This window comes from Aulostomus chinensis, chromosome 5, assembly GCF_037954235.1.
Source record: "Aulostomus chinensis isolate RoL2024-O1b breed Wild chromosome 5, RoL_Achi_v1.0, whole genome shotgun sequence".
Classification (NCBI taxonomy): domain Eukaryota; kingdom Metazoa; phylum Chordata; class Actinopteri; order Syngnathiformes; family Aulostomidae; genus Aulostomus; species Aulostomus chinensis.
Window position 1 is genome coordinate 20,754,731 of NC_141324.1, and position 27,207 is coordinate 20,781,937.

Here is a 27,207-nt window from a genome sequence, read left to right on the forward strand (position 1 = left end):
AAGAATAAAGACATTTATTGAATACAATGACATCATAGTTGTGTTGAATAAACCCCTGAAAATTAACATGTTTAAAAAAGGTTGTAATTAGAAGTAAGTTTTTATTGATGGTTAATGTCCTTAATTGCATTTGAGTGTCAATCCAGTACCATGCCAAAAGCCAGTAATTACCTTTGATGATATTATCTCTGTATACAAAAGTGCAGGGATGCACTTTTGTAATGGGGGGTTGATGGCGTGATATCAAAAAACGATTACAATTACAATGAGCTGTAGAGCTAGCAGTTCTCTGAAACTGAGATTCAAAAAATGAAAAAAAGTAGTTCCACACTATGCTGCCTTATATTTATTCTATTTCAAATATTAAATACATAACTTAACATATTTTTATGAAATAAGATTCAACATCATACATTCAATTGCCAAGCAGCACAGATTTCAAGTAATGCTAATGCGGTGTAGATAGTTGGTCTCACTATCGTACGCTTGACCTACAGATATTCATAAATCCTTTGTAAAGTAAATCAGCATAAAGAGGATGTTTGCTTTTTAAAGGTTTTGCTAGAATTCAAGGGTTTTTCTCTTATTCAAATACAGTTGTTGGGGGGTATTCCAACTTTGTGAATGCATACATACTTGTTTTGATCGCTGCTGAAATTTGCCAAATATGTTATGGAATTGCCGTGCGGCTTATGAGTGGTTCATAACGAACATCTATTGTATCTGATTAGGTTCTGAATAAGTCTGACAGCAATGCTTATCAGCCCACGATGAGTAGTCAGCAAAGTCATACATTAATGTCAGTTGAGCAGAACGTTATGTTCACAAGTCCAGGTACAGGAAGTGCGCCCCATTGTCAACAGGTGAGTGGGCAGCTGTCATCATCAGACAGGTAGCTGGGTTAAGGAGTGGCCTGGCTGCTGCCGTCACAGCTCAGAGGTGAATAATCCCTGCAGGTATTTCCGCTCAAACGTCGGCCCACTCACAGCAAGGAGTGGGAGGTGGGAGGAGCCAACCTACTCACTGCAAGAACTATGGGGGAGGTTAAACCCTTAAATGTCGTACCGGAAACTGATGAGAGGAATTTTACGAGACACACGGATGCTCTGAATTCCGGGTTTTTCCACTTGGCCCCGGTGTTGTAGAAGTGGGATGACTGTGCATCAGTTCAGAAAATATTCAGCTTGTCATTTGCTTTTCTGCTTTATTTTAGTTAAAACTGAAACCAAATGTTGTAAATGCTAAAGCTATTCACAAAAAAAGAGAATTTAAGGATGTATGGTCAAAGGAAATATAATTCTTTGAAAGAGTAGCTGGGTGTGTCCCTACTTGTATTTTCAGAAATAGAACACAACAGGGAAAGAGAGGTGCTAAAGCTAGAGATTCTCTAAAACCACCATGTGTTTTCAATCTCAGTTCTTTGGCTCCCTCCACACTCTGCTCCCAAATGCTCCAGAAAATAATCTGCTGTGTTTTTTCCCCGGCTTGCTGGAAATGACCTAACTACTGCCAGGAAGAGGAATGTGAAGCATTCCCTGGAGCCGTTCGTGACGTCAGAGCTCAGAGGAGGCCCCTGCACTTCCGCCAGCCTGGATATTCCAGAGCACACTCAACTAAAACTCCCAACAGCTGGAGTCAACTGCTGCCTTGCTCTGATTCCAAAACAATACTGAAAACACACATGCCCCCCTGCCTCTCTGGCCTGTATGAGAGGGATTGCTCTTCACATCTGGGCCTTTGGTGCTTGCTATTGAGAGCAAACAGGCGATTCTGAGAACTTAACTTCAACTGAAATCCCACAGTCATTGTATTTAATAATTGTGACATTTATGTATAGATTCTTGAGTTATTTACTGCCAAACTGTGTGCTTCCTTAACCTTTTTGGGAGAGTTCATGCTGCTCTTTGCCCTGCATGTAGTGACTCAGTCTTTTAATGTGTAATTGTCTGTAACTGTCCTTTTTGTGTATTTTTACTCCATAACAGGGAAGCGCATGACAAGGAGTCATCCCCTTTCCAGTGAATTGTTATCCTAACCTTCATAAGAGCTACTTCATATTGCATTAGAATGTTGTGGTGGCTAATTATAATTGTCTAGCCTTATGAAGTCATTTTTCTGCTACTGCTCACTAAAATATCCAAATCAAACTGCATGAGCATCTCCAGCGAAAAGCAGATGTTGAAAACACACTCTCTCACCATGGTGGGTAAATGTGGATGATATCTGCGGGCGCAGGACTCAGCTGTGCTGCCGTCTCTCTGTTGAACAACACCAGCAGACGAGCAGTTTCTCCAGAGAGCGGGTGGCTCTGTTGGTGGCCCTCTCCAGAACTCTGGTGGTGCTCACAGTGCGCCAGTTGCATGCTGCACTCCTCCTGAACCTCCAGCACCTTCAGCACTAGCACGCCAGGCCTGTCCACTGGAGAGCAGAGCAACAACAACACAGATGTTAAGAGTGTGTCTGTTTCAGCGTTCTCGCCTTTGTGTGTCTGCGTACAGAGTGTACTCATGGACTCTCGTCCTCTTTGGGACTTATTATGCGTTCTGAAAGTAATTCACTTTAAGCATCAGAACAATTCGCTCTGCATCACTGTAAAGCTGACTCGAGCTGAGGGGATATGAAACACAGAAAATCCCACTGGGTGAGTGTGCAAATGTTTGGAATTTTACCATGGCACTGACTGTTCTTTTGGCCACAGCAATAAAGTCAAGATAATTAAGAAGAGCAAATCAAAACATCGCCTTGAAGCCATTAAAGTAAATGGCGAGAGGAGAGCAACTTGGCTATGGCTACATGTGCATCTTGTGTGTAAAGTTGATTACAAGAAAACATGGAAACTGCAGCTCACAGTCCATGCAGATCTGTGCTGCCTGAGAATGTTACGTATCCCTCAAAGCGGCTAGAGGGGGTATTTTAATATGAGAAGATGAAATCATATCAAAGGGATCACTAGAGAGCAATTATGTTTTAACAAGCTTGAGTCCAAACATGAATGTTTCTTCTTTGAATACACACGTCTCAAATTACTAAATCATCAGAAAAATCACAGGCAGCAGGCCAGCGCTGAAGCAGCGCTGCTGAGTCCTCTTGACCTGTAATGGCCTGCCATGTCATAGGTTAAGCATTATGTCAGGAAATAATTCAAGTCCTTCATGTGTATTTTCAAGTGAGCTTTCATCACAGAGTCGCAGACAGATAAACAAGAGTTCTGAAACAGCATGATGATATGTACAAGAATGTTGTTATTTCAAAGATTGAAAAGGAACACATTTTACCTGACATCCTCTTACAAGTCTGAGCATGCTGTAGATTAGAATTAATGTCAAATCTATTGTGTTCTAACGTTAGCCAGTATTACTGAGAGAAGATGAGATTGTATCTTTTTAAATTGTTTGATATACAAACATTTTTAAGTAAGTAATGAAGTGCGTTATGATTCTATCTAACGTGTGTTAAACAAAGGCTGCTTTACCCAATCTGTTTAGGTCGGGAATATTGTGACATTGTTACGTCTTGTCGTTTGTATTGTCCAGAACTGGATTCGGGGAACAAAATGTTCTGCCGCTAAATGGCAGCGAAAGTGGTTAAAGCGTCAAATCGAAATTTGTACGAAAAGACACAGCTGGAACGGAAGAACAGTCCAGTCAAAACACAGACGCTGTTGAGTTTACATGTCATGCATCTGCTATAAAAGTTCACATCCTGAGGCTGTCGGTATGTTTACATGCACAGCTACATTTGACCTATGGTTACAGATTAATTAGCCCATTTCACTGGACTACTGTCATTTTCCCAGTGCACATGAATGGGGAAGAATCGATTTAGTCACTGAAGTATATCCCCCTCCACAACACTGTGTGGTAGTCTGCCGCCTTACAGCATGCAGTCTGACTTTCTTCAGGTTTATCTTTGCGTCACAAACCAAACAAATTAGCAAGCGCCGTCGTAGGACTTAGATCAAAAGACTGTCTAAGAAATACTGACAAATCCTTAAACTGAGAGCATAAAATGCATCTCATCCTCAATCTGGGGTGATTGAGACATATACTGCCCAGAGTAATTCAAGTACCATTCGCATTTTCTCGGCAGATTAGTCTGACTTTGCAAAGTACGATTTCAGTCAGATCGAAAAAGTTTTAAAAAGTCCAGTTTTAGTTGGACGAACACAATTCAACTTTTTCTGACAGCATGTGAATGAAGTGAGTGTTTGGCTTTGTTAAAAAAAAAAAAGAAAAAAAAAAAGGTATCTTACTGGTGGGACCATGGCTCAGGGGTGGAGTGGCCGTCCAGCAACCAAAGGGTCGCTGGTTCGATCCCCGACTCTGGTGACCATGTCAAAGTGTCCTTGAGCAAGATACTGAACCCATAATTGCTCCTGATGAGTAGGTTGGCGCCTTGCATGGTAGCTCCACCATCAGTGTGTGAATGTGTGTGTGAATGGGTGAATGAGATGACACTGTAAAGCGCTTTGAGTACCGCTAAGGTAGAAAAGCGCTATATAAAATTGAGACCATTTACCATTTTTATGATTACATTGCACTGTCTAAGTATAATTTATTTCAACAGAAAGAGAAACAGGCACTGATACAAATACAGCTTTGTTGACCTCTTTCTGCAACACACTAATCTGACCACAAACCGAGTTCGATCAGGTGGACGTTTTCTTTTTCCACAATCAACTGTCAACGTTAAGTCACTGGCTGCATCCTATTATGAGGAGACACTTAACCATCACAGAGCATAAGTTGTTTGGTTCACCACAGAAAGGAAAAACAAACTAGGCAGTTTCCTCTCACCTACATAGGAGTTCACAGTTCAGAGCCACAGATCAACCTCTCCTAACAATGACCTACATCAAAACTCAGAGCACTCAGAAAGCGCGGCTTTTCACCAGGGTTAATGTCACCGCCCATGCTCCAAATCTCCGTCAGCTTTAACAGAATTTGAGCTGGTAGTTATGGCATCTTCCTGCTGACAATTAAACAGCAGTGATCTACAACCTTTTCAGGTGAGGTAAAAAATCAAGCATCTCACTCACAAATCAAAGTTTGTTGTTACACCTGAGTGGTGATATGGACATGTGTAACACTGTGTGATACTGTATGGCAGGTGTGTGTGTGTGTGTGTGTGTGTGTGTGTGTATCACCTGGGGTTGTTGCTGAGGGGTCAGAGGCAGACTGGTGCCTCCAGAAGCTCATAGCTGACCTCTGTCTGCACTGGAGTCGATTCAACCTCATTGCCAGACCTCCACTGAGCAACAAATACACAAATACACAGAAGCAGCTGTTTTGTGATAGATGCACATAAAAGTGTTTCTTTCAAAGAAAACAAAAAGAGCAGATAGCCATCTGTCAAGATTTTTTTTTGGGGGGGGGGCGGCTGAAGATAGTGACATTTAGCTTCCATATTATGGTACCAGGTGTCCCTTTCATCATCAGTCTTTCAGTCTTGCCATGGAAACATTTTGCTGAAATCTGACATCTGATGTAACACTATATTGCACTTACTGCGAAGCAATACACTATAAAACATGTTGCACTATTAGTGTGAGTTTGGGACACACTGATATGTTATAGCTGTGTATAGCTTTTGGGATGATACTGATATTGTGTTTAAAAAGTCCCAGAAGGCTACACAGAGTTTGAGTAAAACAATAATTCATCAGATAAAAATGATCCCCGTCAGTCCACACAGTGAGATGTATAGATTTTACAGCTGGAGAAAAAAAAGGGGATCCTAGCACAGAATCTGGTGATCGTACCAGCAGACACCCAGTGTTTAGGCAAGAAACAATATAGAGAGAGCTCTGCATCCCTGAGGTTTAAAACAAAAGTAACAAACCTTTGAAATTTTCTTTTCTTTTTGGCGGAGTCTTCAGGAGTCTTGGACTGCCGCTCATATGGTTTCTGAGGCGTCTGCAGTATCGAATGAGCAGATCGGACCCAGTCGCTGACTGACCTTTTGCTGCCCTCACGAGTTTGGAGAGGAAAACTCTGAGAGTCCAGTCGGCTCAAGGTCATTGTGTCACCACTATTCTCTCCATCAGACACATAGCCGGAGATTTCAAGCTCAGACAACTGGGGGAATGAATCAACAATCAAATAAATAAACAAACAAATACATACATGAATAATCAAGTTTAAACTGTAAAATTGTAAAATTAAAATACAAATGCTAACAGGGGATAACACACATTTTCAAAAGGCCATAGCCTTCAGTGATGAAAGATGAGTCACTTCAATTAAAGTTAATAAACTCATTTGTGCTGGGTGGATATGGTACACTGCAGCACTAGCGGGCTGATTAATCCGCAAGATATGGCAACAAAACAATCTTTTTTGCTGTGTCACTACTCCCCACCACTCATCAGTTCTCATGGAAAAATCCACAAGAAACCTGAGTTCCTGTCATGTGCAGACAAGACCAGCATACCAGGCTCTTTCAGCCAACATGCTCTCACATTTGAATCGACTTGACCCTGCCGGGCGCAGTGCCAGAAGACGTCACACTCTAACCAGCTACAGAGAAAAAAAGGAACACTATGTTCCTGGCTCGGACTCAAAAATGTTTTCACCCTGCACTGAAAGCCATGCAAGTACACAGCTTTGTGCAGGCTCATCTACTGACTACTAGGTTTTCCTGGACAAACAGTAGTAAAAAGATGTTTATAGGCTTGCTCTGTTGACATGGCCCTGATCTAGCAAAGCCCTAACGTGCAGGAGGTTGTTGACCCTCTAAGCGGCTGCTTTTAGGGACTTGGACTGCGCGTCATCTGGGGAGTGTTCATCCTCTCCGTCCTTAAAGTCCCACTCGCAGCTCTGCCGAACCACTTTCGGTGCTAGAACAATAAAGAAATCTGGCAGACATACATCAAATGAGTCAGCGATGCATTTATTTGGCGCAATAAACTTGGTACGGGACCTGCCCCCTGGATCCTGTTAAATTTAATTTAAGTGATGGTGGTGTGTAAGCAAGCTGTCCAAGCAACACATTTGGGTTCCAAATGTGTTCTATTCTCCATATAAATCGGCTAGATATAGGAACTAAAACACTCATGCTTGATATATGCAACAAAAAAAAAAAGATCATGCTGTTGGTATGTATTGGTACTACCACGTTTGAAAACTAGGACCTTTTGAGTATCTCTTAGACCACAAGCCTCCAGTTAGAATATCTTCAGACTCCTTTAACCCCGGAGAGCTGATAGCAGCAAATAAAGTGTGACAACAGGAAGTAGCTGGGTCTATAGAGGGATGTTAATCTGTCTACATGCTTCCTCTCAACATAGAGCATGCAAACTCTTCATCACTAGATAGAGGCTACTCGGATCATTCTTGTGTTAAAATGGATCGAGACGTGGTTTGACTCACTATCTGGCCTCACATTTTCAAATCCATAATCAATTCTTTTTATCGATGCCACCATCTTTGATGTTTTTTCGGACAGCATTGCGCAGTAGAAACACAATGACATCAAACTTGTGCACCTAAGCTCAGGGAAACACGCAATAAGCAGAAGTCATGGTGGTGACAAAGACGAGGTCCAAAGCAAAGCTTCATTTCGTATCATTTGCTGCTCTTGAGTCACATTCACGCATCTGCTCGATTCTACAGTATCATTTTTTTTCCACTTTGAAAACTTTCTCATTAGAGTTGAATTTAGTGTTTCTGATTCATATGATTGTCACCACGTAGGGTTCATAAAGAAAAGTGAAGCCCGGAAATTAAATCAATGGGCACACTGAGAACTTTGTGGTCTAGCTCATGCTAAGTTAGCTTTTTCTGCAAAAGTGCAACACAGGAAGACTTAGCAGAATTTTATTGTTTTTATGAGCTCACATTCACCCCCCCAAAATGATGAATAAATGGTTCAAAATGACCATTCTTCATCATATAGAATTACGTATTTTCTTTTTATTTCCATTTCTGCCGAACAAGGTCTTCTCTTGGGTTGGTGAGGATGCCTCCTCCTTCTCTATCATTTCTCTCCTCCTCCGCAAAAACTATCAGATTTGAGATGAGAATTGTGAGATCATGTGAGTTTACAGCTCTAACGGTATTTCCAAATCTCTGATGGTGAGCACATCTTTAATCTCTTGACATTATATAAGCTGTCATCGCCCAAAACTAAAACGGGCAGTCCATTAAAATCTCATCAGTGCTCCTCCATATGTATAAGTGGCCAATAGAAAAAGTCTGGCTTCCTTCACCTACGCTCCACTTCTCAATACCTGACCCCTTTGTCAGAGATAATTATGTAAATCATTGAATTTTACGATGATGATTGCGATGACAAACAGAGGCTTCAACCAAGTCCATCCTCCTGAATGATCACGTCACCTCAGGAGGTACCAGATCCGGCTGATCAATTACACTTAGTAACATGTGCTGCAGCTGCTAAATACAATGTGTGGTCTTGAACATAAGCACAGCAGCACCTTCACCACTCCTTGTACATTCTCTCCATGCCAGCCCTGCCTTCAGCAAACACACTGCTCCTGAGTGTCTTCTGAGAAAAAAAAAATCCAAGTCTCCAGCGCACACAAGATAGACTCCAATAATATTATATTAATTGAATTCAATAGAAAGGGGAACTAGTTTATTAAAACACAGTGTGATTATTGTACTGGACAGAGTTTTGATTTCGTGAATATCACAACTGGATGCTAGTCAACCATTTACAAATCTCACTTTTAAATGATAACAAAAAAAATAACTGTTTTCAAAAAACATTTTTCATCATCCGAAATGATTCACCACAGTAAAAATATCTGCTTTTGATAAGCGGCAACCAAAATTCCCTCCATATAACGCCAGTATTTTCTTGCTATCTCAGCTTGTTGTTTGGAACATAATCAGGATTTAGAAAGTGCACCAGAGCAAAGCTGAGTGGACATCAGAATATCTCTCCATCCAGCATAAAATGAAGTCAGCAGCGGTAGGAGACCCAAAAAAATCTATTTTACATTGTATTGACAGAGTCATTATTGCAAGTATATCACATAGAATTGCAAGGGAAACTTCATTAGGTGTCATTCACATGTTCCAAAGAATGTGTGAGTCAGTAGACAAGAAAGGTATGGACTCCATTCATAAGATAGAATCATGTCCTCAAATGAGCTTGCAAAGGTGAATAGCCCCATCTACTGGCCCTTTATAGGCATGACACACACTTGACCATAACATGCAAATAGTTTTGCATCATCGCCTGTTTCTTGTGTGTGTAATTACACCCAACTGCTCAATCACCTGGAGGCAAAAGAGGATAATTCACTCACACTCTTAGGTTTAGGAGGCAAAACGTCTGGGTTTTCATCAGACGATGCTGACTCGCAGTCTGAGATTTGTTGCCCGCTGTCTTTTTGAACGCCCTCCTCAGAATCCTCCAGATCACTGTCTGTGCCTATGACAGGAAGATCATCTAAGACAGAAGGAAAGACATGCGCAGTATATGCATTTAGAGAAAGGAGAATTAAAGGACATGGATCTGATCTTTGAGTGTGGGAATGTGCGGACAAAAGATGGTGCCACACGGCAAAGATGGAGTTTTTCAACACCAGAGTGGCCTGAACACAAAAGTTCTGGTGGGGGAAAATACTGCTGGACAGGCTCAACTGGAGCATTTTCAAGCCAGAACTAGGCAATAACAAGACAGTGACAAAAAGTGTCAAAACATCTGCATCTCAATTTTTCAGCTTTCAACATCTCTAAGCCAAAGTTCATGGCCTGGAACATTGGACAGCAACTGAGTCAAATCCATTGGAACTGGGAAAAACATATTGACCACATACCTTTGAATCAATCATAAAGACAAACCAATTGATTTGACTAGCTTAGCATTACCACAGGAGACAGGGGGAAGCCTGCAACTATCAGCAAGAAAGTCTTCCATGGGAGTTTTTAATAGGATTGACTTTTCAGGGGCTTGAAATGCAGCGTACCTTTATCAGAGCCGTGCATACGCAGTGTTTTGACATGTGACTGAACAACAGTTGTGGGTCTCCGTGTTGTCTGAGGCCCTTGTTGTTGCTGTGCAACAACTTTGGACACATGCTGGTCCCGGGTGTCTTCATCAGACTTCCCACTGTCGCTGGAGCTCCACGCAATGTGCACTGGGTCCTCATTATAGGCGTCTGCAGTCACCAAAACAAAATGGGGGGATTGTCCCCAATCATAATCATATAAGGATGTGGGGCAGACTCCTCACTTTAGATACTCAGTTTCATTCCTTTTAACTCCAAAAACCCCCCCAAAATAAACAACTACTGACAGTCAAGTCAGGCACACACATATTGAATAAAATGTCTACTTAAAAAAAAGCAAGTTAATACTTCAAATAGATGGCAAAATTGTGACTTGTGACTTGCTATAAAGAAAAATATAACAGGTAATTGATAAACAAAAATAAATAATCGTATATATTTTACAGCCCTCAGAGGTCTGATGAACACATTACCTGAGGCATGAGACACTGCTAACTTTCTGACTGCAGAAAGTTTCCTTCTCGATGGTTTCAGGTTCTGTGTCAACAGCATCGGTTAGATTACAGCAGCAGAGAATACACATCGTTATTAATGATGTCAGACATCTTGATCCACCTTTGTCATAGGAGATTCCAGGAAACTGTCTCCACACTTCTCCCAACTCTTGGCGGAAGACAGTAAGGACACCGATGATGGCCCTTTCACTGCTTTTACATAATTTTCGGTGTCATCCGGAAAGAGAACACACTTCATCGCTTCGGAATACTTTTTACGCTACAGGAACAGAAAGTGAGGTTAAATGTAGTTGACTTCCACCACAGAATCCAGGATGATGCTAATTATAATGACAGTTCAATATATTTTAGCTGTTCTTCATAGCTCGTTTCACGAACAGTTGTGTTGAAGGTCGTGATGACAATAATTGTGAATTAAGTCGTGTTTGCTGACTGTAACACGACTCACAGGTAAACTCCACTCTGCAGAGGGCGTGCAGATGTGTACAAGCTAACCTGTTAGCATTTAGGACGAGCGCTCTTGCTGGCTAGCAGTTTGCCTTACCTTTCTGGAAGACATGGCGATAGGATAAACTTTTCGTCACACGTGACCTAGTTTACGTTTCACGTACTCTTACATAATAAAGTCCATTACATTAATTATCGTCTAGCATTTTGTTAGGCGGTGTTTGCACCAGAGGTTACCAAATCAAGCTAACTAGTGGAGAACGCAACCGGTTGCAGTTAGCTTGCTTGCTCAATCTTAAAGGGGATGTGTTAGATTTAATCACCGGGTTGGACTGCTGGCACTCCCTGTGAATTTACTCAAGTACCGTAATTTAGAGTTGGCATCTTCTGTTACGTTATATACTTTTACTACAACTCAGCGTTACACTCGTACAACTCGAGACAACCAAGCGTAAAAATACGTCACAAGTAAACGGCTTTCATTCTGTACTGAAATGAAAACGTCTTCGAGTAGAACCCTGTAAACAGAAGAGTTCCTTCACTAGAGACTGCACAAGGTCGTAATATAATCCATCTATATAAATATAAAAGGGGTTATATTTGGCGTCAAACAAAATGCAAGTATACAAAGTAATACACTTCTGATGGTAAAGTCAGATAATACCTCTTTCTGAGATGTAAAAAAAAAAAAAAAAAAATTAAATCCATTTTAAATGCCTCTATCAGAATTGTAATTTACTCCCCAAGTTTGAAATTTGATTTACAACATTCAGCTCTTTACAACATAATCTTCCAATATGAGAGTCACATTATAATGCTTTCAATTTTGACAGATAATACATCTGTATTATTAATTTAAAAAAACCCAATTTGTAATAATTACTTCACCATGGTGCTTCAATGAACCAACTCTGCTTGTAATTGTAGTTGAACAGTGTTTATCTTACATGGTGCGATTCTCCTTTGCTACTGTGGCAAAAAGTGGTTTACTTTAATGAAAAAAAAACCCCACTGAAACTGTAACTTAAGTGTATAATATGAATAATAAATCAAGTAGAATTCTGTCTAATCCATTACTTGTCAATTTGGAGTGACATGACAACACTCCCATGGACTCTCACATAGTTTTATTACAGCAAATCCATTCGAATCTCAACAACTTTCAAAATTGCAGGTTAAACATACAAAAGCTCACTTAACATACGTGTTTTTTATTAAATATGTAAAAAGCAGGTCAAGTTATTCACAAATAAAATGCAAACATGCAACACGTTTTTTGGGGAATGCATAATGAGTGGGACATGAAAAAAAAAACTTTTACCATTCATTAATTATTGACAGTACATGTTTACATTCCTTTTCATTTACACAATAATATATAACTAAAGCATTATGGTGCACTGCCCAGTTCAATATTAGTAAATGCAATATTAAGAAAGGGTATACAATGTACTTACTGGAATATAGCATGGCGAATTACTCAGTGAAGCGACTCTTCTCTCTAAGACGTGTAGTTTAAAAAGAAACATCTGAAACGAACGGCTGAAATCTGAACCACAAGTTCCAATTCTTTCAAAACTTAAAACGCTGCATTATAAGACTATTCCACAATAATGCATCTTCCTTCACTATGTTCATGGCATATTACTATACCGCTATCAATAAACCATCTGGTATGGTGCAACACATGGCTGAGCACACTGATTATCTTGTCTTTGTGAGGATACCTGGAAAAAAAGTCCACATTGTACCACAATTTATTCACAAGTAACTGTAATGTCCTTCTTCATGATGCAATGCAGAATTCTGCGCTATTTCTAAGGCTTAATAATAAATATGGTGAGGGTCTATGGACAGATTGTCCAGTTCAGAGTCAAATGTCAGTGCAACATATGGAAGGAGGTTAAATAAGAGCTACTACGAGCCCTTTCAGGGCTTTGCTTATTGCATTTTTGTGATTAATATTGTTGATATGCAAAATAAAAACAAAATTAAATAAAAAGGACAAAAGCTGGGAAGTTAACACTTGCACCGGCAGGTGTAAGATACCTGTCTAAACTTCAGCATTTCATCACATCTACGGTAAGATCTGAATTGACTTTGCACCCCCACAGTCCTTGGAAACTTCTGTGATGGTCTGAGCTTGTCTGCTGGTGGAGGTCGTGACCACAAACCTGCCACAGCGGTTCACCAAAAGTCACAAAAACATCAAACAGTGAGCAGAGGGATTAAAAAAAAATGTAAAAAACGTGATGGTGCTTCTATTCAGGAGGTTGCTTCATGTGCTCAGTCTTTGAGAGAACAAAAATATAAACAATGAGGAAAAATTAAAATCCTTTAACAGTTCTCACATATTAAATAGAGGGGTGAAACTGCAGTGAAGGATGATGGCTGTCAGTATTCATCCTGTTCCTCCTGCTGATCATCTGGTGCCTCCTCGTGGGCTTCCTGGTCCACTTCCTGTCCATCTCCCTCAGCCAGTTCTTCAACTCTTTCCTAAAAAGGGGAGCAGACAGCTGAACTGAGTGTGCCTGGAGGCAAACACATGTGATTAAACACAAAGACTGAATTCTTACAACTATCAACCTCAAGATATCTTCCACATGATTTCACCACTATGAAAAACAGGTCTCAGACATTACACTGGTAAAGACTGCAGCAAAAACGCTGCGAGGTTCCGTCAGCAGCAGACTGACCTGTTCTTCTGAAGCGTAAAGGACCTCCATTAGCCGATTGACAAAAGAAGCATTCTCTTCATCCTGTTCCTGGCACAGCAGCTCCACCTCTCGCAGTTTGCTGAAGTAGTAGTCCCGCTCCTTCTCCACTCCCTCCAGCGCCAACTTTAACGTGTTCACCTGCATAATTAATATTTAGAGAGGATTATCTTCTCCAACTTTTTAAAAAAACAAAAATGTGGACGTTGACACTAAGATAAGCAGTCAAAAGCTTAACAAGTTGCTCAAGTACACAAGTCACATTTCAAAACTAAAAGTCAAACACTTTGTTGTTGGATGAATAAGTTCATGGATTCAAAATTACTCAATGATTAGTTCATTGCGTCAAGTGAAAATGCCATACATTTGACGTTAATTGCTTCACAGATTTTAAGATTTTTTTTCATTTGACATCATCATAAAAATAAGTCTTCAGAGATGAAGATGTTTTCTCACATCTGTCTGCCTCTCTCTCTCTCTCTCTATTACATTCCTCCAACCAAACATGAAGCAGAGCCCAAAAAAATTGGAGGGCAGATCCGATGATCATCATGAAAAACTAATTTAATAATTTAAACTGACACTGGAAGCGTTCTGCACTCCAGTGCCCTAATAGTTTTTAAAGCAGAGAATTCAGAATTCGCGGACTTCCAAACTGTTGTCGCTTGATTTGAAGTGACGCGGATGACGAGACTGGCACAGAGACGAACGGAAATAGGTTCCAATATGAAGGGAAAAGATCATAATTGAGCTTAATATCGTGACCGCCGATACGGACCCAGATTTGTCTTTCTCCTCTCCCTCCATAGGACTGTTTTGTTGAAAATTCCAAGCCAATGTCTTATACCTGAAAACAGCAATGCAGGTTGGCCAGAGATTTGTGTCAAAACAACCCAGGTTTGGTAGTGCAGACAATGATCAGAGGATCATGCTGAAATGCTCATGATGACACACAATGCTGCTTCAAATCCCATGGGACTACATTGGATGATGATAGAACTGCTTCCACATCCACAGAAAATGAGCTCCCCTCCGTATTCATAGGAAAGGTTGGGAGTTTAAAATGAACCCTGCGTGAATTTGAAGACAAAATTCTAGTCTGGATTGAGGTCTGAATAGTGACTCAGCCACTTTAAAAAACATACACATTCCTTTTCAGAAACCATCAACATAGAGGACCCAAGAAGTGCAAACACAGAACTTACTTTGGCAGGCATATATACACATTCCATTTCTTCCACTGTTTATGTTTCATAAATACATTCACAAAAAAGCACAAATAGCTGAATAATTAGTAAATAGTTGACAGTTGCTGCCCTTATCTTGCTCTCAGCCAGCTGTTTCCAATTGATGTGGTGCAGTGCAGATGCCAAATTTATGTTCAAGGTACTTCACAAATCATACTACATAAAAGTGAGTGAGTCCATACAGGATTCCAAAAAAAGACATGAAGACAGTGAAGTTGGGTTTCTGGCATATAAATCTGATTTTGTGTAGAGGGAATTTTGCAAATTTTTTTTTTTTAAAAATTGAGCTGCAGTCTTAGGTTTCTCTCTTTCTCTTCTGCAGTACATAAGTGAATGTAGTCAAGTGAAGGAGTAGGAATGTAAGCAATGTGAATGAAGAAAAGACTTTGGCGAGATGCTTTCTGGCTGGATCACTGGAAATGAGGTTTTCATATGTAGAACATACCTGCTCAGTAAGATGTGTGACCTGTGCTTCCAGTTCTTTCTCTCCTTTGGCGGGAGTTGATGTTGCAGGGATCTTTTTGGCTGAGGAAGGTCTGGATGTTGGTGTAGAGGACTTTGGGGTAGTAGAAGTTGACCTTGATGCTCCTACAACAGACAGACAATCTATGGATCAACTCTCTCGGGTAAATATGTCCAAAACTTTGCAAACTGGAACGCACCGGTACAATACTGTCTTAAATACTTGAGTCAGGTAATCGGTGATCTGTTAAACGATGTTCTATGTTACAGTGCATCATGCTTCAGCACTGATGGTAAATCAGAGTACGCTAGACTTATCTTTAAGGAAAAGTAATAGTACGGCGGATGGAAATATTTCTCACTACCTTCCTGACATTTATCATATATGTCTTAATCACAAGTAATAATAATACCAATTGTATATCACATGTATTTGTTACATTGAGGGTTTTCAAAATAAAGAAAGTAATGTTTCAGTCAAGCCTGTTATTGCCATAAATGACCCTCATCTCTTCCCCTATTTTTAAATCATATGCTACCTATTGGGTTTGTCCCTGTAACCGTCACTCAAATCCCATAATGCACCTTTTCTGCCTGCAATGGAACTGAAGATCCATTTCCCTGACTCCTATGAAAATTTGCACCTTTTAAATATGGTCGAAGATGAATATCTTTTTTTTTTTAACTATTGATGCAAACTTCCTGTTGGAGCTATACTGGATTTTCACATCTGCCTTGATGGATTTTCTTCATATTTGAGTTAAGTACTAATCAAAATAGAGCGCTTCTCTTGAGAAATGTATGAGCTGAAATCTTCACTTCCTGTGCTGACAGAATAAGATTATTTAGGATTAATACTTATTTTTAAGGAAACAATTATTTACCAAGAATTTTATACGAAGGTGAGGAAAATTAACATGATCGCACATTCTCTGAAATGTCTGTTTACACATGAAAAGTACAGAGAAAAATCTATGTCAAAATTTACTAGTATATTATTACACTAAAATCAATGTCAAGTTATGTGATTTAAATTGTTTGTATTTGTGAAAATATTAACCAAACACGATTTTCCTCAATCTTATATAAACACATACTCTAACATGCAATTCTGAAGGAAAATTCTATGACTCTTAAAAATTTCTGTGATTTATTCCATCCATCCATCCATTGTCTTCTGCTTATTCCTAAACATTAAGGGTCACGGGGGGGCTGGAGCCTATCCCAGCATCAACAGGCGAGAGGCAGGGTTCACCCTGGACAGGTTGCCAGTCCATCGCAGGGCCAACATAGAGAGACAAACAACCATTCACACTCACAGTCACACCTACGATCAATTTAGAGTATCCAATCAGCCTCGTCCCCTCTTGATGTCTTTGGATGGTGGGAAGGAGCCAGAGTACCCAGATAGAACCCACACAGGCACGGGGAGAACATGCAGACTCCACACAGAAAGATCCCGCGCCCGAGCCGGGACTCAAAATCGAAACCTTCTTGCTGTGAGGCGACAGTGCTAACCACTGCACCACTGTGCAGCCTGTTGTGATTTATTCTTTTTTCAAAAAACATTTCCAGGAAATTGATATTTTCTAATTCCATGACTTTTCATGGACTGTCATGAGTATGAATTACTGGTCTTTACAAAATCTTTAATTATCCCTTTCATGCTTGATGGATTTGCCGCACAATGACATTTTATTGTTTCACGGGTGAGCAGGGAGGGGTGGTTAAATGCCACATTCAGCAGATACTCTTGGCAGTTGCAGGCAAATAATCAGCTCTAGAGAAACATAGGATGGGGTCAGTAGACTGTGTGGGCTGATACCCAATACCAAGCAACCCATCAGCATTGGGACAGAAAAAGTCAGATTAGTGCATCCCAAGCTACTAACATGGATAATATAATTATACCCAAGTATTAGTGAATAGTTCTGGCAAGGAAAACATATTTAAAAATCCACAGTATACGCTTGTGATATCAAAAGAAAGCACATAAAACCACCAAACTCAACATCAAAACTTTGTAAAACTCCACTTCGACGCCGCAGCTTACCTGCTGTTGGGGAGCTGGCTGCATGATGGGACTTCTTTGGCAGGTTGAAGATCTGCTCACCAGGGTCAGGTGGGGGAATGGCATCCTGACCCTGCCTGGCTGCAACTGGGTCATAGTCTTTACCGTCGTAATTGGCATCAAAGAACTTCTTGAACCATTGAATGAAGTCAAGATTGTCCTGAAATCTTCCTTTGACCAGTTTCTCCACAGGTATAATCTGAGTCGAGTAAATAAGGATTCAAACCATGAAAAATACTAATTTCATCCATTTGCTTAAGAGTAGATATGAAAAATGAATGCTAGATTGAATTCAGGTTTAGGAAATCCCACCTTGTCCACATTCATCCTTTTGAAAGATGCTTGCAGAAGTTTGAAATTGTGAATGTACTCATGCTCCAGTTTAGCTTGAAACTTGACCTTCTTAAGATTGATGCAGCCAGGGAAGAGTAGATCCATAAACTGGCAATAGGCAGCTCCTACAGGTGAAACAGTGTTAGGTGAGTGAATACAATCTCCAACAAACCTTTGAAGGCTAAAATAAAGAAATAAATTGAACTGACAGAAGGACAAGATTTATCACATTTGACTTAGCTAAACAAAATCCCCAGGAATAAGCAAAAGCAAAAGCTTTTTCCCGCTCTAGATTGACCCACTTTCCCGAAAAAGAAAACTAATACTGCAGGTTCTTAGTTGCATTGCTAATATTAACTGACGCCTAGTTAGAACTTCATCCATTTGAAAAAGAGGGCACCGGTCCATCTGCTGGGGTGTAGCTGGAAGCTTGCCATACACAGATAAAACTCATATGACCAATAAGGGAGCACATAGAAAGTCATCAAGGCCTAAGAAGTAGCCAACACCTTAACAAGTGTGCGTGTGTGTCTGTGTGGGCACAGTGATTGAAATTGGATTACTTGGTCACAGCAGGAGCACATGTCAGACTAACTGGTTATTTATAGGCAACTATGCCAGGACGAGGTGAACATGTTTCCACAGGTTGCGTTTAACTGCCAGCTAACATTGAAACATGTTGCAGGTGGGAGAAATGAGAAGCTATGAGAATGAGAGAGAGGTGCAGTTGTGTGGGGATCATTCGGTTCCTACCTGAGGAGAGCTGCTCCACTTTCGTGTAGTTTAGGCAGAGAATGTCATTAACCCAGGCAGTGATGTCATGCCTGCTCATAGTCTCCTGGGTTATTGAGGTAGAATATACGTTGACCGCCATCCCCCAACTGCAACAGAGAAGCAGCACTTAAAAAAGCAGCATGATAAGAATACACAGATGTGTTTTTGATGGCTATTTAGAGGCTTTTCACATAACAATTCTAATTTTCAACAAGTGGGTTTGTGTATGTGCTTGATGATGTTTTGATGATCTGCATCAAGGCTATTCAGGTGGTATCCTGACAACTTCAGACCCTTGATCATCTTAAACCCACAAACTTCAAACTCTGCACTTGGCACACAGAGATTTATTGCATCAATCATACTGTACATCTCAATCACAGCAGGTACAGCAAATGAACAGATGTGTTCTACACCACTGAAGTGACAGGCCAAGTCCAAGCACGCTGTGTTTTCACTGTTGCTGTCCACTGCGAACTTAACCAATCTTTTGCAAGTGTGCTGATTTCCCCATGCAAACAATAAAAATCAAAATCTGGGTTGATGTGACTCTGAGTCAGCATGCATTGCTACTTTAACATCAGTATGTTTCTCATATGTAAACAACATTAAGACACATTTAATTCCAAGACATTTTATATTATCAAAATCATAACAGACAAAAGAGGAGCACATCGGCATGTTTTTTGAGTTGCTATTTTTGTCTCATACCTTCAAATCATATGTTGGCTGCACCTTCATCAAAACTGAATCAACTAAATGAAGACTATGGTTGTAATGCATCTTTCTAGCAACACATCAGTGTTGATATTATCAGCGTTAACAATTGATGTTATTCACATTTTATTTGAAAAAAACATTTAGAAATGCCCAAAAATCATACATCCACTGCAATTTTTCCCTGTCATGAACAAATAAGAGCCAATACCAGACCAATTTCAAAATATTGAAAACTGATCAATATCTGCATATGCTTATTTTGTCCCAATATCATCGTAAATCCCAACTGTATAGTGAAAGCATATGGCTTGCCAAAATTATACCACTGGTCTAAAACTTTGATCTCAACCCTACAAATACAGTACATCAGTAACATTGACACAGAACTTAAAATTTAATTGATAATCTCTAGACCAGGGGAGGGCAATCGTGTGCCATGGAGGGCCGTGTGTATGCAGGTTTTCCTTCCAACCAAACACTTTAAGAGGTGATTCCACTGATTAACACTCTTCTGTGGCTGAAGGTGTGTTAATCAGTGGAATCACCTGTTAAAGTGTTTGGTTGGAAGGAAAACCTGCATACACACGGCCCTCCATGGCACATGATTGCCCATCCCTGCCCTAGACCCTAGGCCTAGCCAGCTAGATCTCAGTACAGGACAATGCACATCAATAGGATTTCCCCCCTCAGATCCATATGTAATAATTTCATAACCATATATGATCATTTTGTTATACATCCACTGCTATGCATATGTATGCCTAGTCGACAGCATTACATGTTAAATTAGCTGATTAATGAAATAGCCATGATTAAGGATAAATACTATACTTGGGTCTGTTTACATAATGAATCCTTTTACCTTATATCTACATACTATCACTGGCCCATATGATATCTTAATGTTTTAACCTTGTATTGGTAAACACATTCAAAAAATAGCATGGCTCTGGCTGTAGTTCTCGTTTAGTAACAGAAACAGTGAGGGCATCACTCACAGTGCTTCCTTCTCACAAGTTCTATTGGAGCAGCCAGGCCTAGCATATTAATACCCATCTTAGTGTATATGGCTCAATATAGCTCTGACTTCTCCAGAGAGACAATCTGCTCCTTATCAGTTTCACAAAGATAACACTTTGTTTTCAAGTTTTGCTTAAAGATGTGTTTGCGTGTGTGTGTCCTTATCACAGCGAAATATAATAAGTGCATTATGGAAGTCAGCACATACAGGTCAAGCCATACATCAAAATATTGTGTAAACTAGCCAACAACACATACAGGTCAAGCCATACATCAAAATATTGTGTAAACTAGCCAACAACACACTTCATTAATATATTTACTCTCACTGAAGGACACTGTCCGAATTTAAGGTTGTGCTGATCTCCGCAGCTCCTCTAAATCCATGACTGGGGCAAAATAATTTCAGTTTGCTTAATTCAAGAGAGGCAACAGCGGGGCAGTCACATTTAACACCCCTCTAAGGCGGTATTAAATCGAGCGAAATCATCGTCGTCATGGTACACCAGGGTGTGCGGGATAATAATAACCCTTCAGCATTTAAGTTGGGCTATCACAGCACTGCAGGAGCAGATCCTCAGTTGACTGATCGCTGGGTAGGGAGGAAGGAAACTGGGCCAGTCGCACTCATGTCAACAAAGCGGATGTACGCGCTGCTAGCATGCTTTGTTAGCCGGGCAGTGATAGCCGGTGGGCCGACACCAGGGCTGGGCTGGTGTCTGCTCTCACACAGGAGAAAACCAGCCTCATGTGGCAGGCAACGGGGGAGTATAAAAGACCACCCCAAACACATTCATCGTAACATTCCGTGTGGGTTCTTATGAAGGTGATTTGTGGCATGTCATGATTGCAATATTCCAGCAAGGGCGGTTGTATTGGTGTCATTTGACCAGCTCCATCCAAATGTATCCGCGCAACTCCCCAACGACACAATTGACAACAGAATTCTGGCGACTCGCCTAACCAGCAAACATTTTTAGGAGGGTATAACAGAATGGGAGGCCGGGTATTTTCTAACAGGGGACGAACTCGGAGCGATTTAACGTCACGGATTTAAGCTAACATGACAGGAGACCGGGAGACAGCAGGGCAGACGAGCGGATAAGTGCGAGGCGAACCCGTGAGACGAGGAGGAGGAGGAGGCCAGAATGCCGATTTCTGCCCCCAGCACTATCTTGTCTTTTATGATATCTGACTGACATCAAATTAAATGCGGTATTACACTGGTTTACCTGTAGGCGCGCTCTCCTCGCACTGTATTTTTCCTGTAAGGAATGATGTTGGTTCCGTTGTCCTGGACGATGTCGTTGTTATTCTCTCCATTTGGGGAAAGGGCTTGGGTGGGACCGGGCATTTGGGGCTGTAAAATGTTGAACAGATGCTCTGTTCTCTCTTTGACCGGGAAAAAGAACGCTCGCAACAGGGACGATGCAAATGCTGAGAAAGTGCCGCACCTCCCGGGCTCTTCCCTTCTGCTGCTTATTCTTCACAAATCTCTCTCCTAATGACGTCGCTGCACCCTGTACCACGTGACTGATGGGGCTGGCTGCCTGTTCCTTCTGATGGGCTATTTCAGACAGCACGAAATTACATTGATCACTTGTGTGCTGAAAAGCACCATCACCGCTCAGATCAATGGTTCTTGCTTTTGAAATGCAGATCAACCCCCTAAATGCCCTCAAACAACATCCCATCAACCGAAAAGTGTAAATTTGATTAAAGAGAAATGCAGCCCACCCTATTTCACCTTCACATCTTTAGATGATGAAACGGTAGCATAGAACCCCAACGGATATGGGTAACAGAATTACTACTGTTAGTTAGGACTACACATGCTATGTGATTAAAGTGTTCTGATTCACTACTAACCATACGAATCCACCAATTAAATATCATGACTATTAATCTGAAACTGGGATGTACTTATTTAGAGATTCTGTCAATATGGATACCGATGTTTAAAATGATGAACATGATTTGTTTGATAACTGATCTGGAGACTTTTTTTTCTTCCAATACTGAGTTTTTTGATGAGGTGTCAGATTTTAAAAAGACAAACATAAGGAAATAATGTATGTATTACATCACAGTCTTCTATCCCTTCATCTTAGAGTGCATAAATACACATTATTTAAAAAAAAATCACAACTAGGTATGTATGATAGTGGACTTTTGCCATTATCAGGTATTTCCCTGTGATGATCAGTATAACAAACCTTTTTTTAATATGATATTTAAATTTTTTAAGACTGAAAAACACATGTAAAGATGTGAATTTCAACAAAATAAATCATACAATTATTCTTGTGTTTTCATCATTGATAATGAACAAAGAATAAACTTGAGCAAAACTGGACCAATACAGATATTTTAAAAAATGACCAGTCTCTATCTATATTGATGACACACAAGTCCATCCATCCATCCATTATCTTCCGCTTATTCCTACACATTAAGGGTGTAACAGTAGTTACACTACTATCCCAGCGTCAATGGGCGAGAGGCGGGGTTCACCCTGGACAGGTCGCCAGTCCATCGCAGGGCCAACATACAGAGACGAACAACCAGTCACACTCACATTCGACATGCAAGTATAATTGTAAATTCCTTATTATAATCTTTAACCTCAGCATATTAATGAGGCAGGTGTGCTGCAGTTCTACCCTCTGATTAAGTGCATGCAATGATCATTCCCATTTACTGAGGCAGAGCCTTAAGCCCTTTGCTCCTCTTGGGTGCATAGGCTGTTGACGAACTGTACTGAGGCAGAGCCTGTTCGAATTGTTGTGTCCAGGTTAGCTAGTTTAAACAAGGTTAGCGACTAGCTAATGGAGCGACTGCATGTGAACGATTGCTGTCAGGACTTCAGGGTCCCAATGGTAAATACAAAGTCCTTGGGACAAAGAAAAAGCCAGCCCATTTTAAGATCAATAAAATCCATACAGCACCAGTATCAGCTCAAAGGTCAATGGACATTTTTGTCAGTTATGCTTAAACTTGTGCCTGTGTCAAAAAAGGGATCAAAAGTCTACTGTAAAGAGGGATAATAACATTTGTACCTTCAGATCATTAATCCAAAAAATGAGTCAGTTATGTAAAATACTAACTAATGCCTGACCCTATGTACTCATATAAAAACAGTTGCTCCAGTGCCACCATGAGGCCGTGAGTGAGTATATCCCAATATCATAGTCCAATATACAGCTTGATGAAGGCTGCAAAAGAGCAATGGTCACAGTAAAGCATTCAACTGAAGCTGGCCCAACAAATACTTTTCTGATAGCCATAATTTTAATGACCTCTTTTTTTCCTCCAAATTTAACCAAACACGAGGGACCTTTTCACATATTATTTGTGACATTTCTAAAAGTGACAGATGTACATTATATTTTCTTTTGAGTTGTTTGCTTGAAATACGCCAAATGCTTCCAGTAATTTTAATGATCAAGGTGATGGTCTGTTTCATACAATTGCTTGTAAATGTCACATTCCGTTTTCTCATGCATCAATGCTGTTGTTGGTTGCTCACCAGAGGCTGTCATAAACTGACCCAGATACTCAGTTTTGAGTCACTTTACTGTTTTTTTGTTGTTATTTTTTTATCATGTTGGTATATAACTACAAGTATGTACATACGATAGTTACTGGACATCTGTATAGTTATGGACATCTGGATTTAAGTCCTGAGTCTGCTGAATACCACAGGAAAAACAGCCAAAATTCTTTTGAATCACCTTTTGCCCTATAAAACAATATGTAGGATCCATTCTAAAAAGGCACACGTTTAAAATGGCACGCACCAGAAAACATAAAACAACGATTTCTCCTAAAAAACAAAAGCATGCAATATTATATTCAGCAAACCTGAAGGCCCTTTTGGACCAGAAATTAACACTGATCCAGAATGAGCCTCACTCAATCCACCCAACAGCAAGCAAATCAATCAACTTTGGTTCAGGACTCTAGGTTAGACATGGTCAACCCTCAGTGACAGTGGTCCAGTCTTAAACATTCCTCCATACAGTGCCAGTACAAGGCTATTTTAATGACGTAGCTACTTTTAAGAGCATCCCGTCTGAAGGGTCTCCACAAAGCTGAAGCATGCACGGCTTGTTTATATATATACTGTATGCAAACTGTGACGCCAACTAAAATGGAAAAAGTACATGACAAGAAGAGCACAATTTGCTAACATCTTCAACTTTAGAGGGGTTCTCCCCCTTGCTGCTGGTAACAAAAGAAAATGATCTGCCTCCTGATGGACACAAATTATGTCTTCAGTCACATTTCAACAACAGCACATGTTTGTGTCTCCAAACAAACATGTGGAAAATAAACTTGCACTAATGTGAGACAGATGAGTAGAGGAATGATGTGTGTCAGAGCTTTAGCCAGCGTTCAGCCCAAAAAACACACAAAGGAAAGGACTGTGTTGGTGACAGCGTGTTACCTCAAGTACGGGTCAAATGATGACAAACAACCAAAAGGCAGTCCACTAAATTGAATCCTTTTTACATGATAAAACACTTCCCAGTATCACTATGAGGAACTGACCATGTGACTGGCCTGAATTGGGCACATTAAGTTGATTATCCAATCGTGTATGTTCTGACAAAATTTCAGTTTAACTCAGGTTTTCAGCACATGGACCAGCATGGGTTAATTGAGCTGGGCAAGATTTAATCGTTTTGCATAACAAATTAAGTGTTTGACTGAATGAGGGTCTTTTAATTGTTGTTTTTATGTGCGCAATTTTCACACATAGCCCTGGTGAAGATGGTTCAAGTTCTTTGCAGGCCTAGTAGGGGTGTGATCCATTGATCTGTGCTGATATATCTACTGTATATGATTATCAATGTTGAAACTAAATAAATGCATAATCCGCATATAGATCCATATCACTATGCACCATCTTAGGTGCACCTCTATTTTGAAAATTCCTCATCTGTCTCACCTTTTCCACTGCTCCACATTCAGCTTTATTTTCATTATATTCTAAAAATAAATAAATAAATAATGCAATGATTTCATTGTCTTATTTTTCAGAGTTAAGAAATAAACTGAATCTTTGTGGCTTGTTTCTGGTTAGCTGAAATGTTATTATTGTATTAATTAGCATATGTTGTGTATTGATTGCAGGCCCCTGAACCATATCCAATTGAAATCATACTGTGGCAGACTTTGCAATATTGGAAAATATTGTTATTGTTATTTCAATAATCAATATTGCATAGTCATAAAACTACACTTCTGATACATTATACCTAAAACAATTATGCCTGAAGCTCACTTAACTTTACCTCTGAGGAATAAGAAATCATACTTATGTTGTTCCTTGCATCCTGGTGTGATGTATGACACTTAGCTGGAAAAAGATTTATGAACGTATGGACAACAGACTCAGTGTGAGTTAAGAAACACAGCAACCCAGTCAGCTAATCCAAACCAAGATAATCTGGGAATAAAGACTGCTTTGTTTTATGCTTCCTCCTATAGTGGTGCAATAAATCATTGCGCTGTTGTGCATAAAGTCATTCCATTAGGATAAAAGCAGACTTGTTCTCTTGATTCATAAATCCACTTGCCAATTCATTAAGTGCACCTGGATAAAACTAATACAGTATACAACAACATACTGGCTAAATCTGTATAAAATAGTTGATCACTAATCAACTCTCTTATCATTTTGGAGGCTGTGATTTGTGGAGCTCTTGGTACTGGGGGGTGTTCATTCATATTTGGTCCATAACATTTATATGAATATAGCCCCATAAAGTACAACAGAACCAAAACTTGCAGCCTTTAAAACTACCATTAAATTGAACCAAATTATGAATCAAAAAAATTCAATACGAACTGAAAATGATGATTCTCATGTGTACATGATTTTTGCTTGACTGTTGTGTTACACTGTTACCTAGGTGTACATAATAAAGTGATGAGTGTGCACTATCAGAGAGCCTTTTGTACTGGAAAACCAAAGAGGGGGGTGTGGGGTGGCCCCACCCAGAAGATGCTGCCAAAATTTAAAAAAAAAATTAGGATAAGGATCTCCTATATCCAGAATATACAGACTGGATATATTAGATATATCTGGGAGTAGCATATTTTAAGGAGCGAGATACAAAATCGAATAGATGACCAGGAGTGCAGAAAGTCTGGTGCACCAACTCAAACCACATCAAAAAAAGGGCAGGAAGGGCAGGACCTATCCCCTTGCATTACTTAAACTATGATTTGAGTATAAGCAATACCAGTGGACAGAAGCACCTAAAATAACAGAGGACAGCGGTCACTCCTCCTCCTCCTGGCTGTCGACAGCCCCCTACTACTCAGGCAAAGCTTAATAGTACCGCAGGTGGAGGGAAAGCACAGGGATACCCTGATCATTTATGATAGTTTAGAGTAATAACGGTAGCGGTGAAGCTAGCTGCAGCAAGTCTCGCTATTGAAGCTAACTCGGCGTCGTGTTTAAGATGTGAGTGAAGTGAAAAGCAATGATTGGAAAGAGGATTGTAACACAGTAAACAATACCACACATTACTTACACTGACAGCAGTACATCTTGTTCAGCTACTACAGCCAAGTAAGGCTACAACAAGCTAATTTAGTTCCAGCCAACACTTTGTCAGAATACTGACAGCCAACATATGCCCCAGACTCTGGGTAACGTCATCGTAAGAGCCTCCGTCAAACGCGAAAATACGTTCCAGTTTCTGCATGTACACATCATGCAGCACGGCTAAAAGCTAATTACAAACTAAAAGTGTTCACCAAAGCAAGTGAGACTCACCAGTGAACTCGGTCCGCAGGTTACAAGGTGTTAAAAAAAGCTCTTTTCCGGCTGAGTCACCCCACCCTCAAACGCCCATTCACGCTTGACGATGAGCAGAAACCGGACACTTGATTGGACAGCCTTTCA

General features: G+C 40.3%; 2 protein-coding genes across 5 annotated transcripts in view; both read right to left on the reverse strand.

Moving 5' to 3' along the window:
- Positions 1-11,475, reverse strand: part of spidr (scaffold protein involved in DNA repair) — a 30,952-nt gene extending 19,477 nt beyond the window's left edge. Inside the window, exons 1-8 of one of the 3 annotated variants that reach the window (XM_086203806.1) lie at positions 11,268-11,475; positions 10,598-10,756; positions 10,456-10,519; positions 9,941-10,132; positions 9,278-9,420; positions 5,842-6,077; positions 5,147-5,250; positions 2,199-2,418 (exon numbers count right to left, since the gene is read on the reverse strand). In XM_086203806.1, coding sequence (XP_086059932.1) covers positions 2,199-2,418; positions 5,147-5,250; positions 5,842-6,077; positions 9,278-9,420; positions 9,941-10,132; positions 10,456-10,519; positions 10,598-10,735 — 1,097 coding nt within the window. In that variant the 5' untranslated portion in view covers positions 10,736-10,756; positions 11,268-11,475. The other 2 variants (XM_086203805.1, XM_086203804.1) reach the window with 2 other exon arrangements.
- Positions 11,476-12,040: 565 nt separating this feature from the next.
- mapre2 (microtubule-associated protein, RP/EB family, member 2) lies at positions 12,041-27,156 on the reverse strand. Of its 2 annotated transcripts, none has more exons than XM_086203808.1 (7): positions 27,079-27,156; positions 18,525-18,652; positions 17,751-17,896; positions 17,421-17,637; positions 15,351-15,493; positions 13,641-13,799; positions 12,041-13,440 (listed from the first exon to the last, which is right to left on the reverse strand). In XM_086203808.1, the coding sequence occupies exons 2-7, from the start codon at positions 18,643-18,645 to the stop codon at positions 13,339-13,341; spliced, it is 888 nt and encodes a 295-aa protein (XP_086059934.1). In that variant the 5' UTR covers positions 18,646-18,652; positions 27,079-27,156; the 3' UTR covers positions 12,041-13,338. The 2 variants fall into 2 exon arrangements, with proteins under 2 accessions (XP_086059934.1, XP_086059933.1); XM_086203807.1 differs by lacking the exon at positions 27,079-27,156 and adding an exon at positions 21,518-21,800.
- Positions 27,157-27,207: the final 51 nt, after the last annotated feature.

Excerpts from the sequence above, each read along its gene's own strand:
- mapre2 (XM_086203807.1), bottom strand. The coding sequence starts at position 21,639 with ATGCCCGGTCCCACCCAAGCCCTTTCCCCAAATGGAGAGAATAACAAC. Across the intron at positions 18,653-21,517 it reads CGAGGAGAGCGCGCCTACAG|TTGGGGGATGGCGGTCAACG; the intron begins GTAAACCAGTGT and ends TCTCTGTTGCAG. Across the intron at positions 15,494-17,420 it reads AGCCAGCTCCCCAACAGCAG|GAGCATCAAGGTCAACTTCT; the intron begins GTAAGCTGCGGC and ends TGTCTGTTGTAG.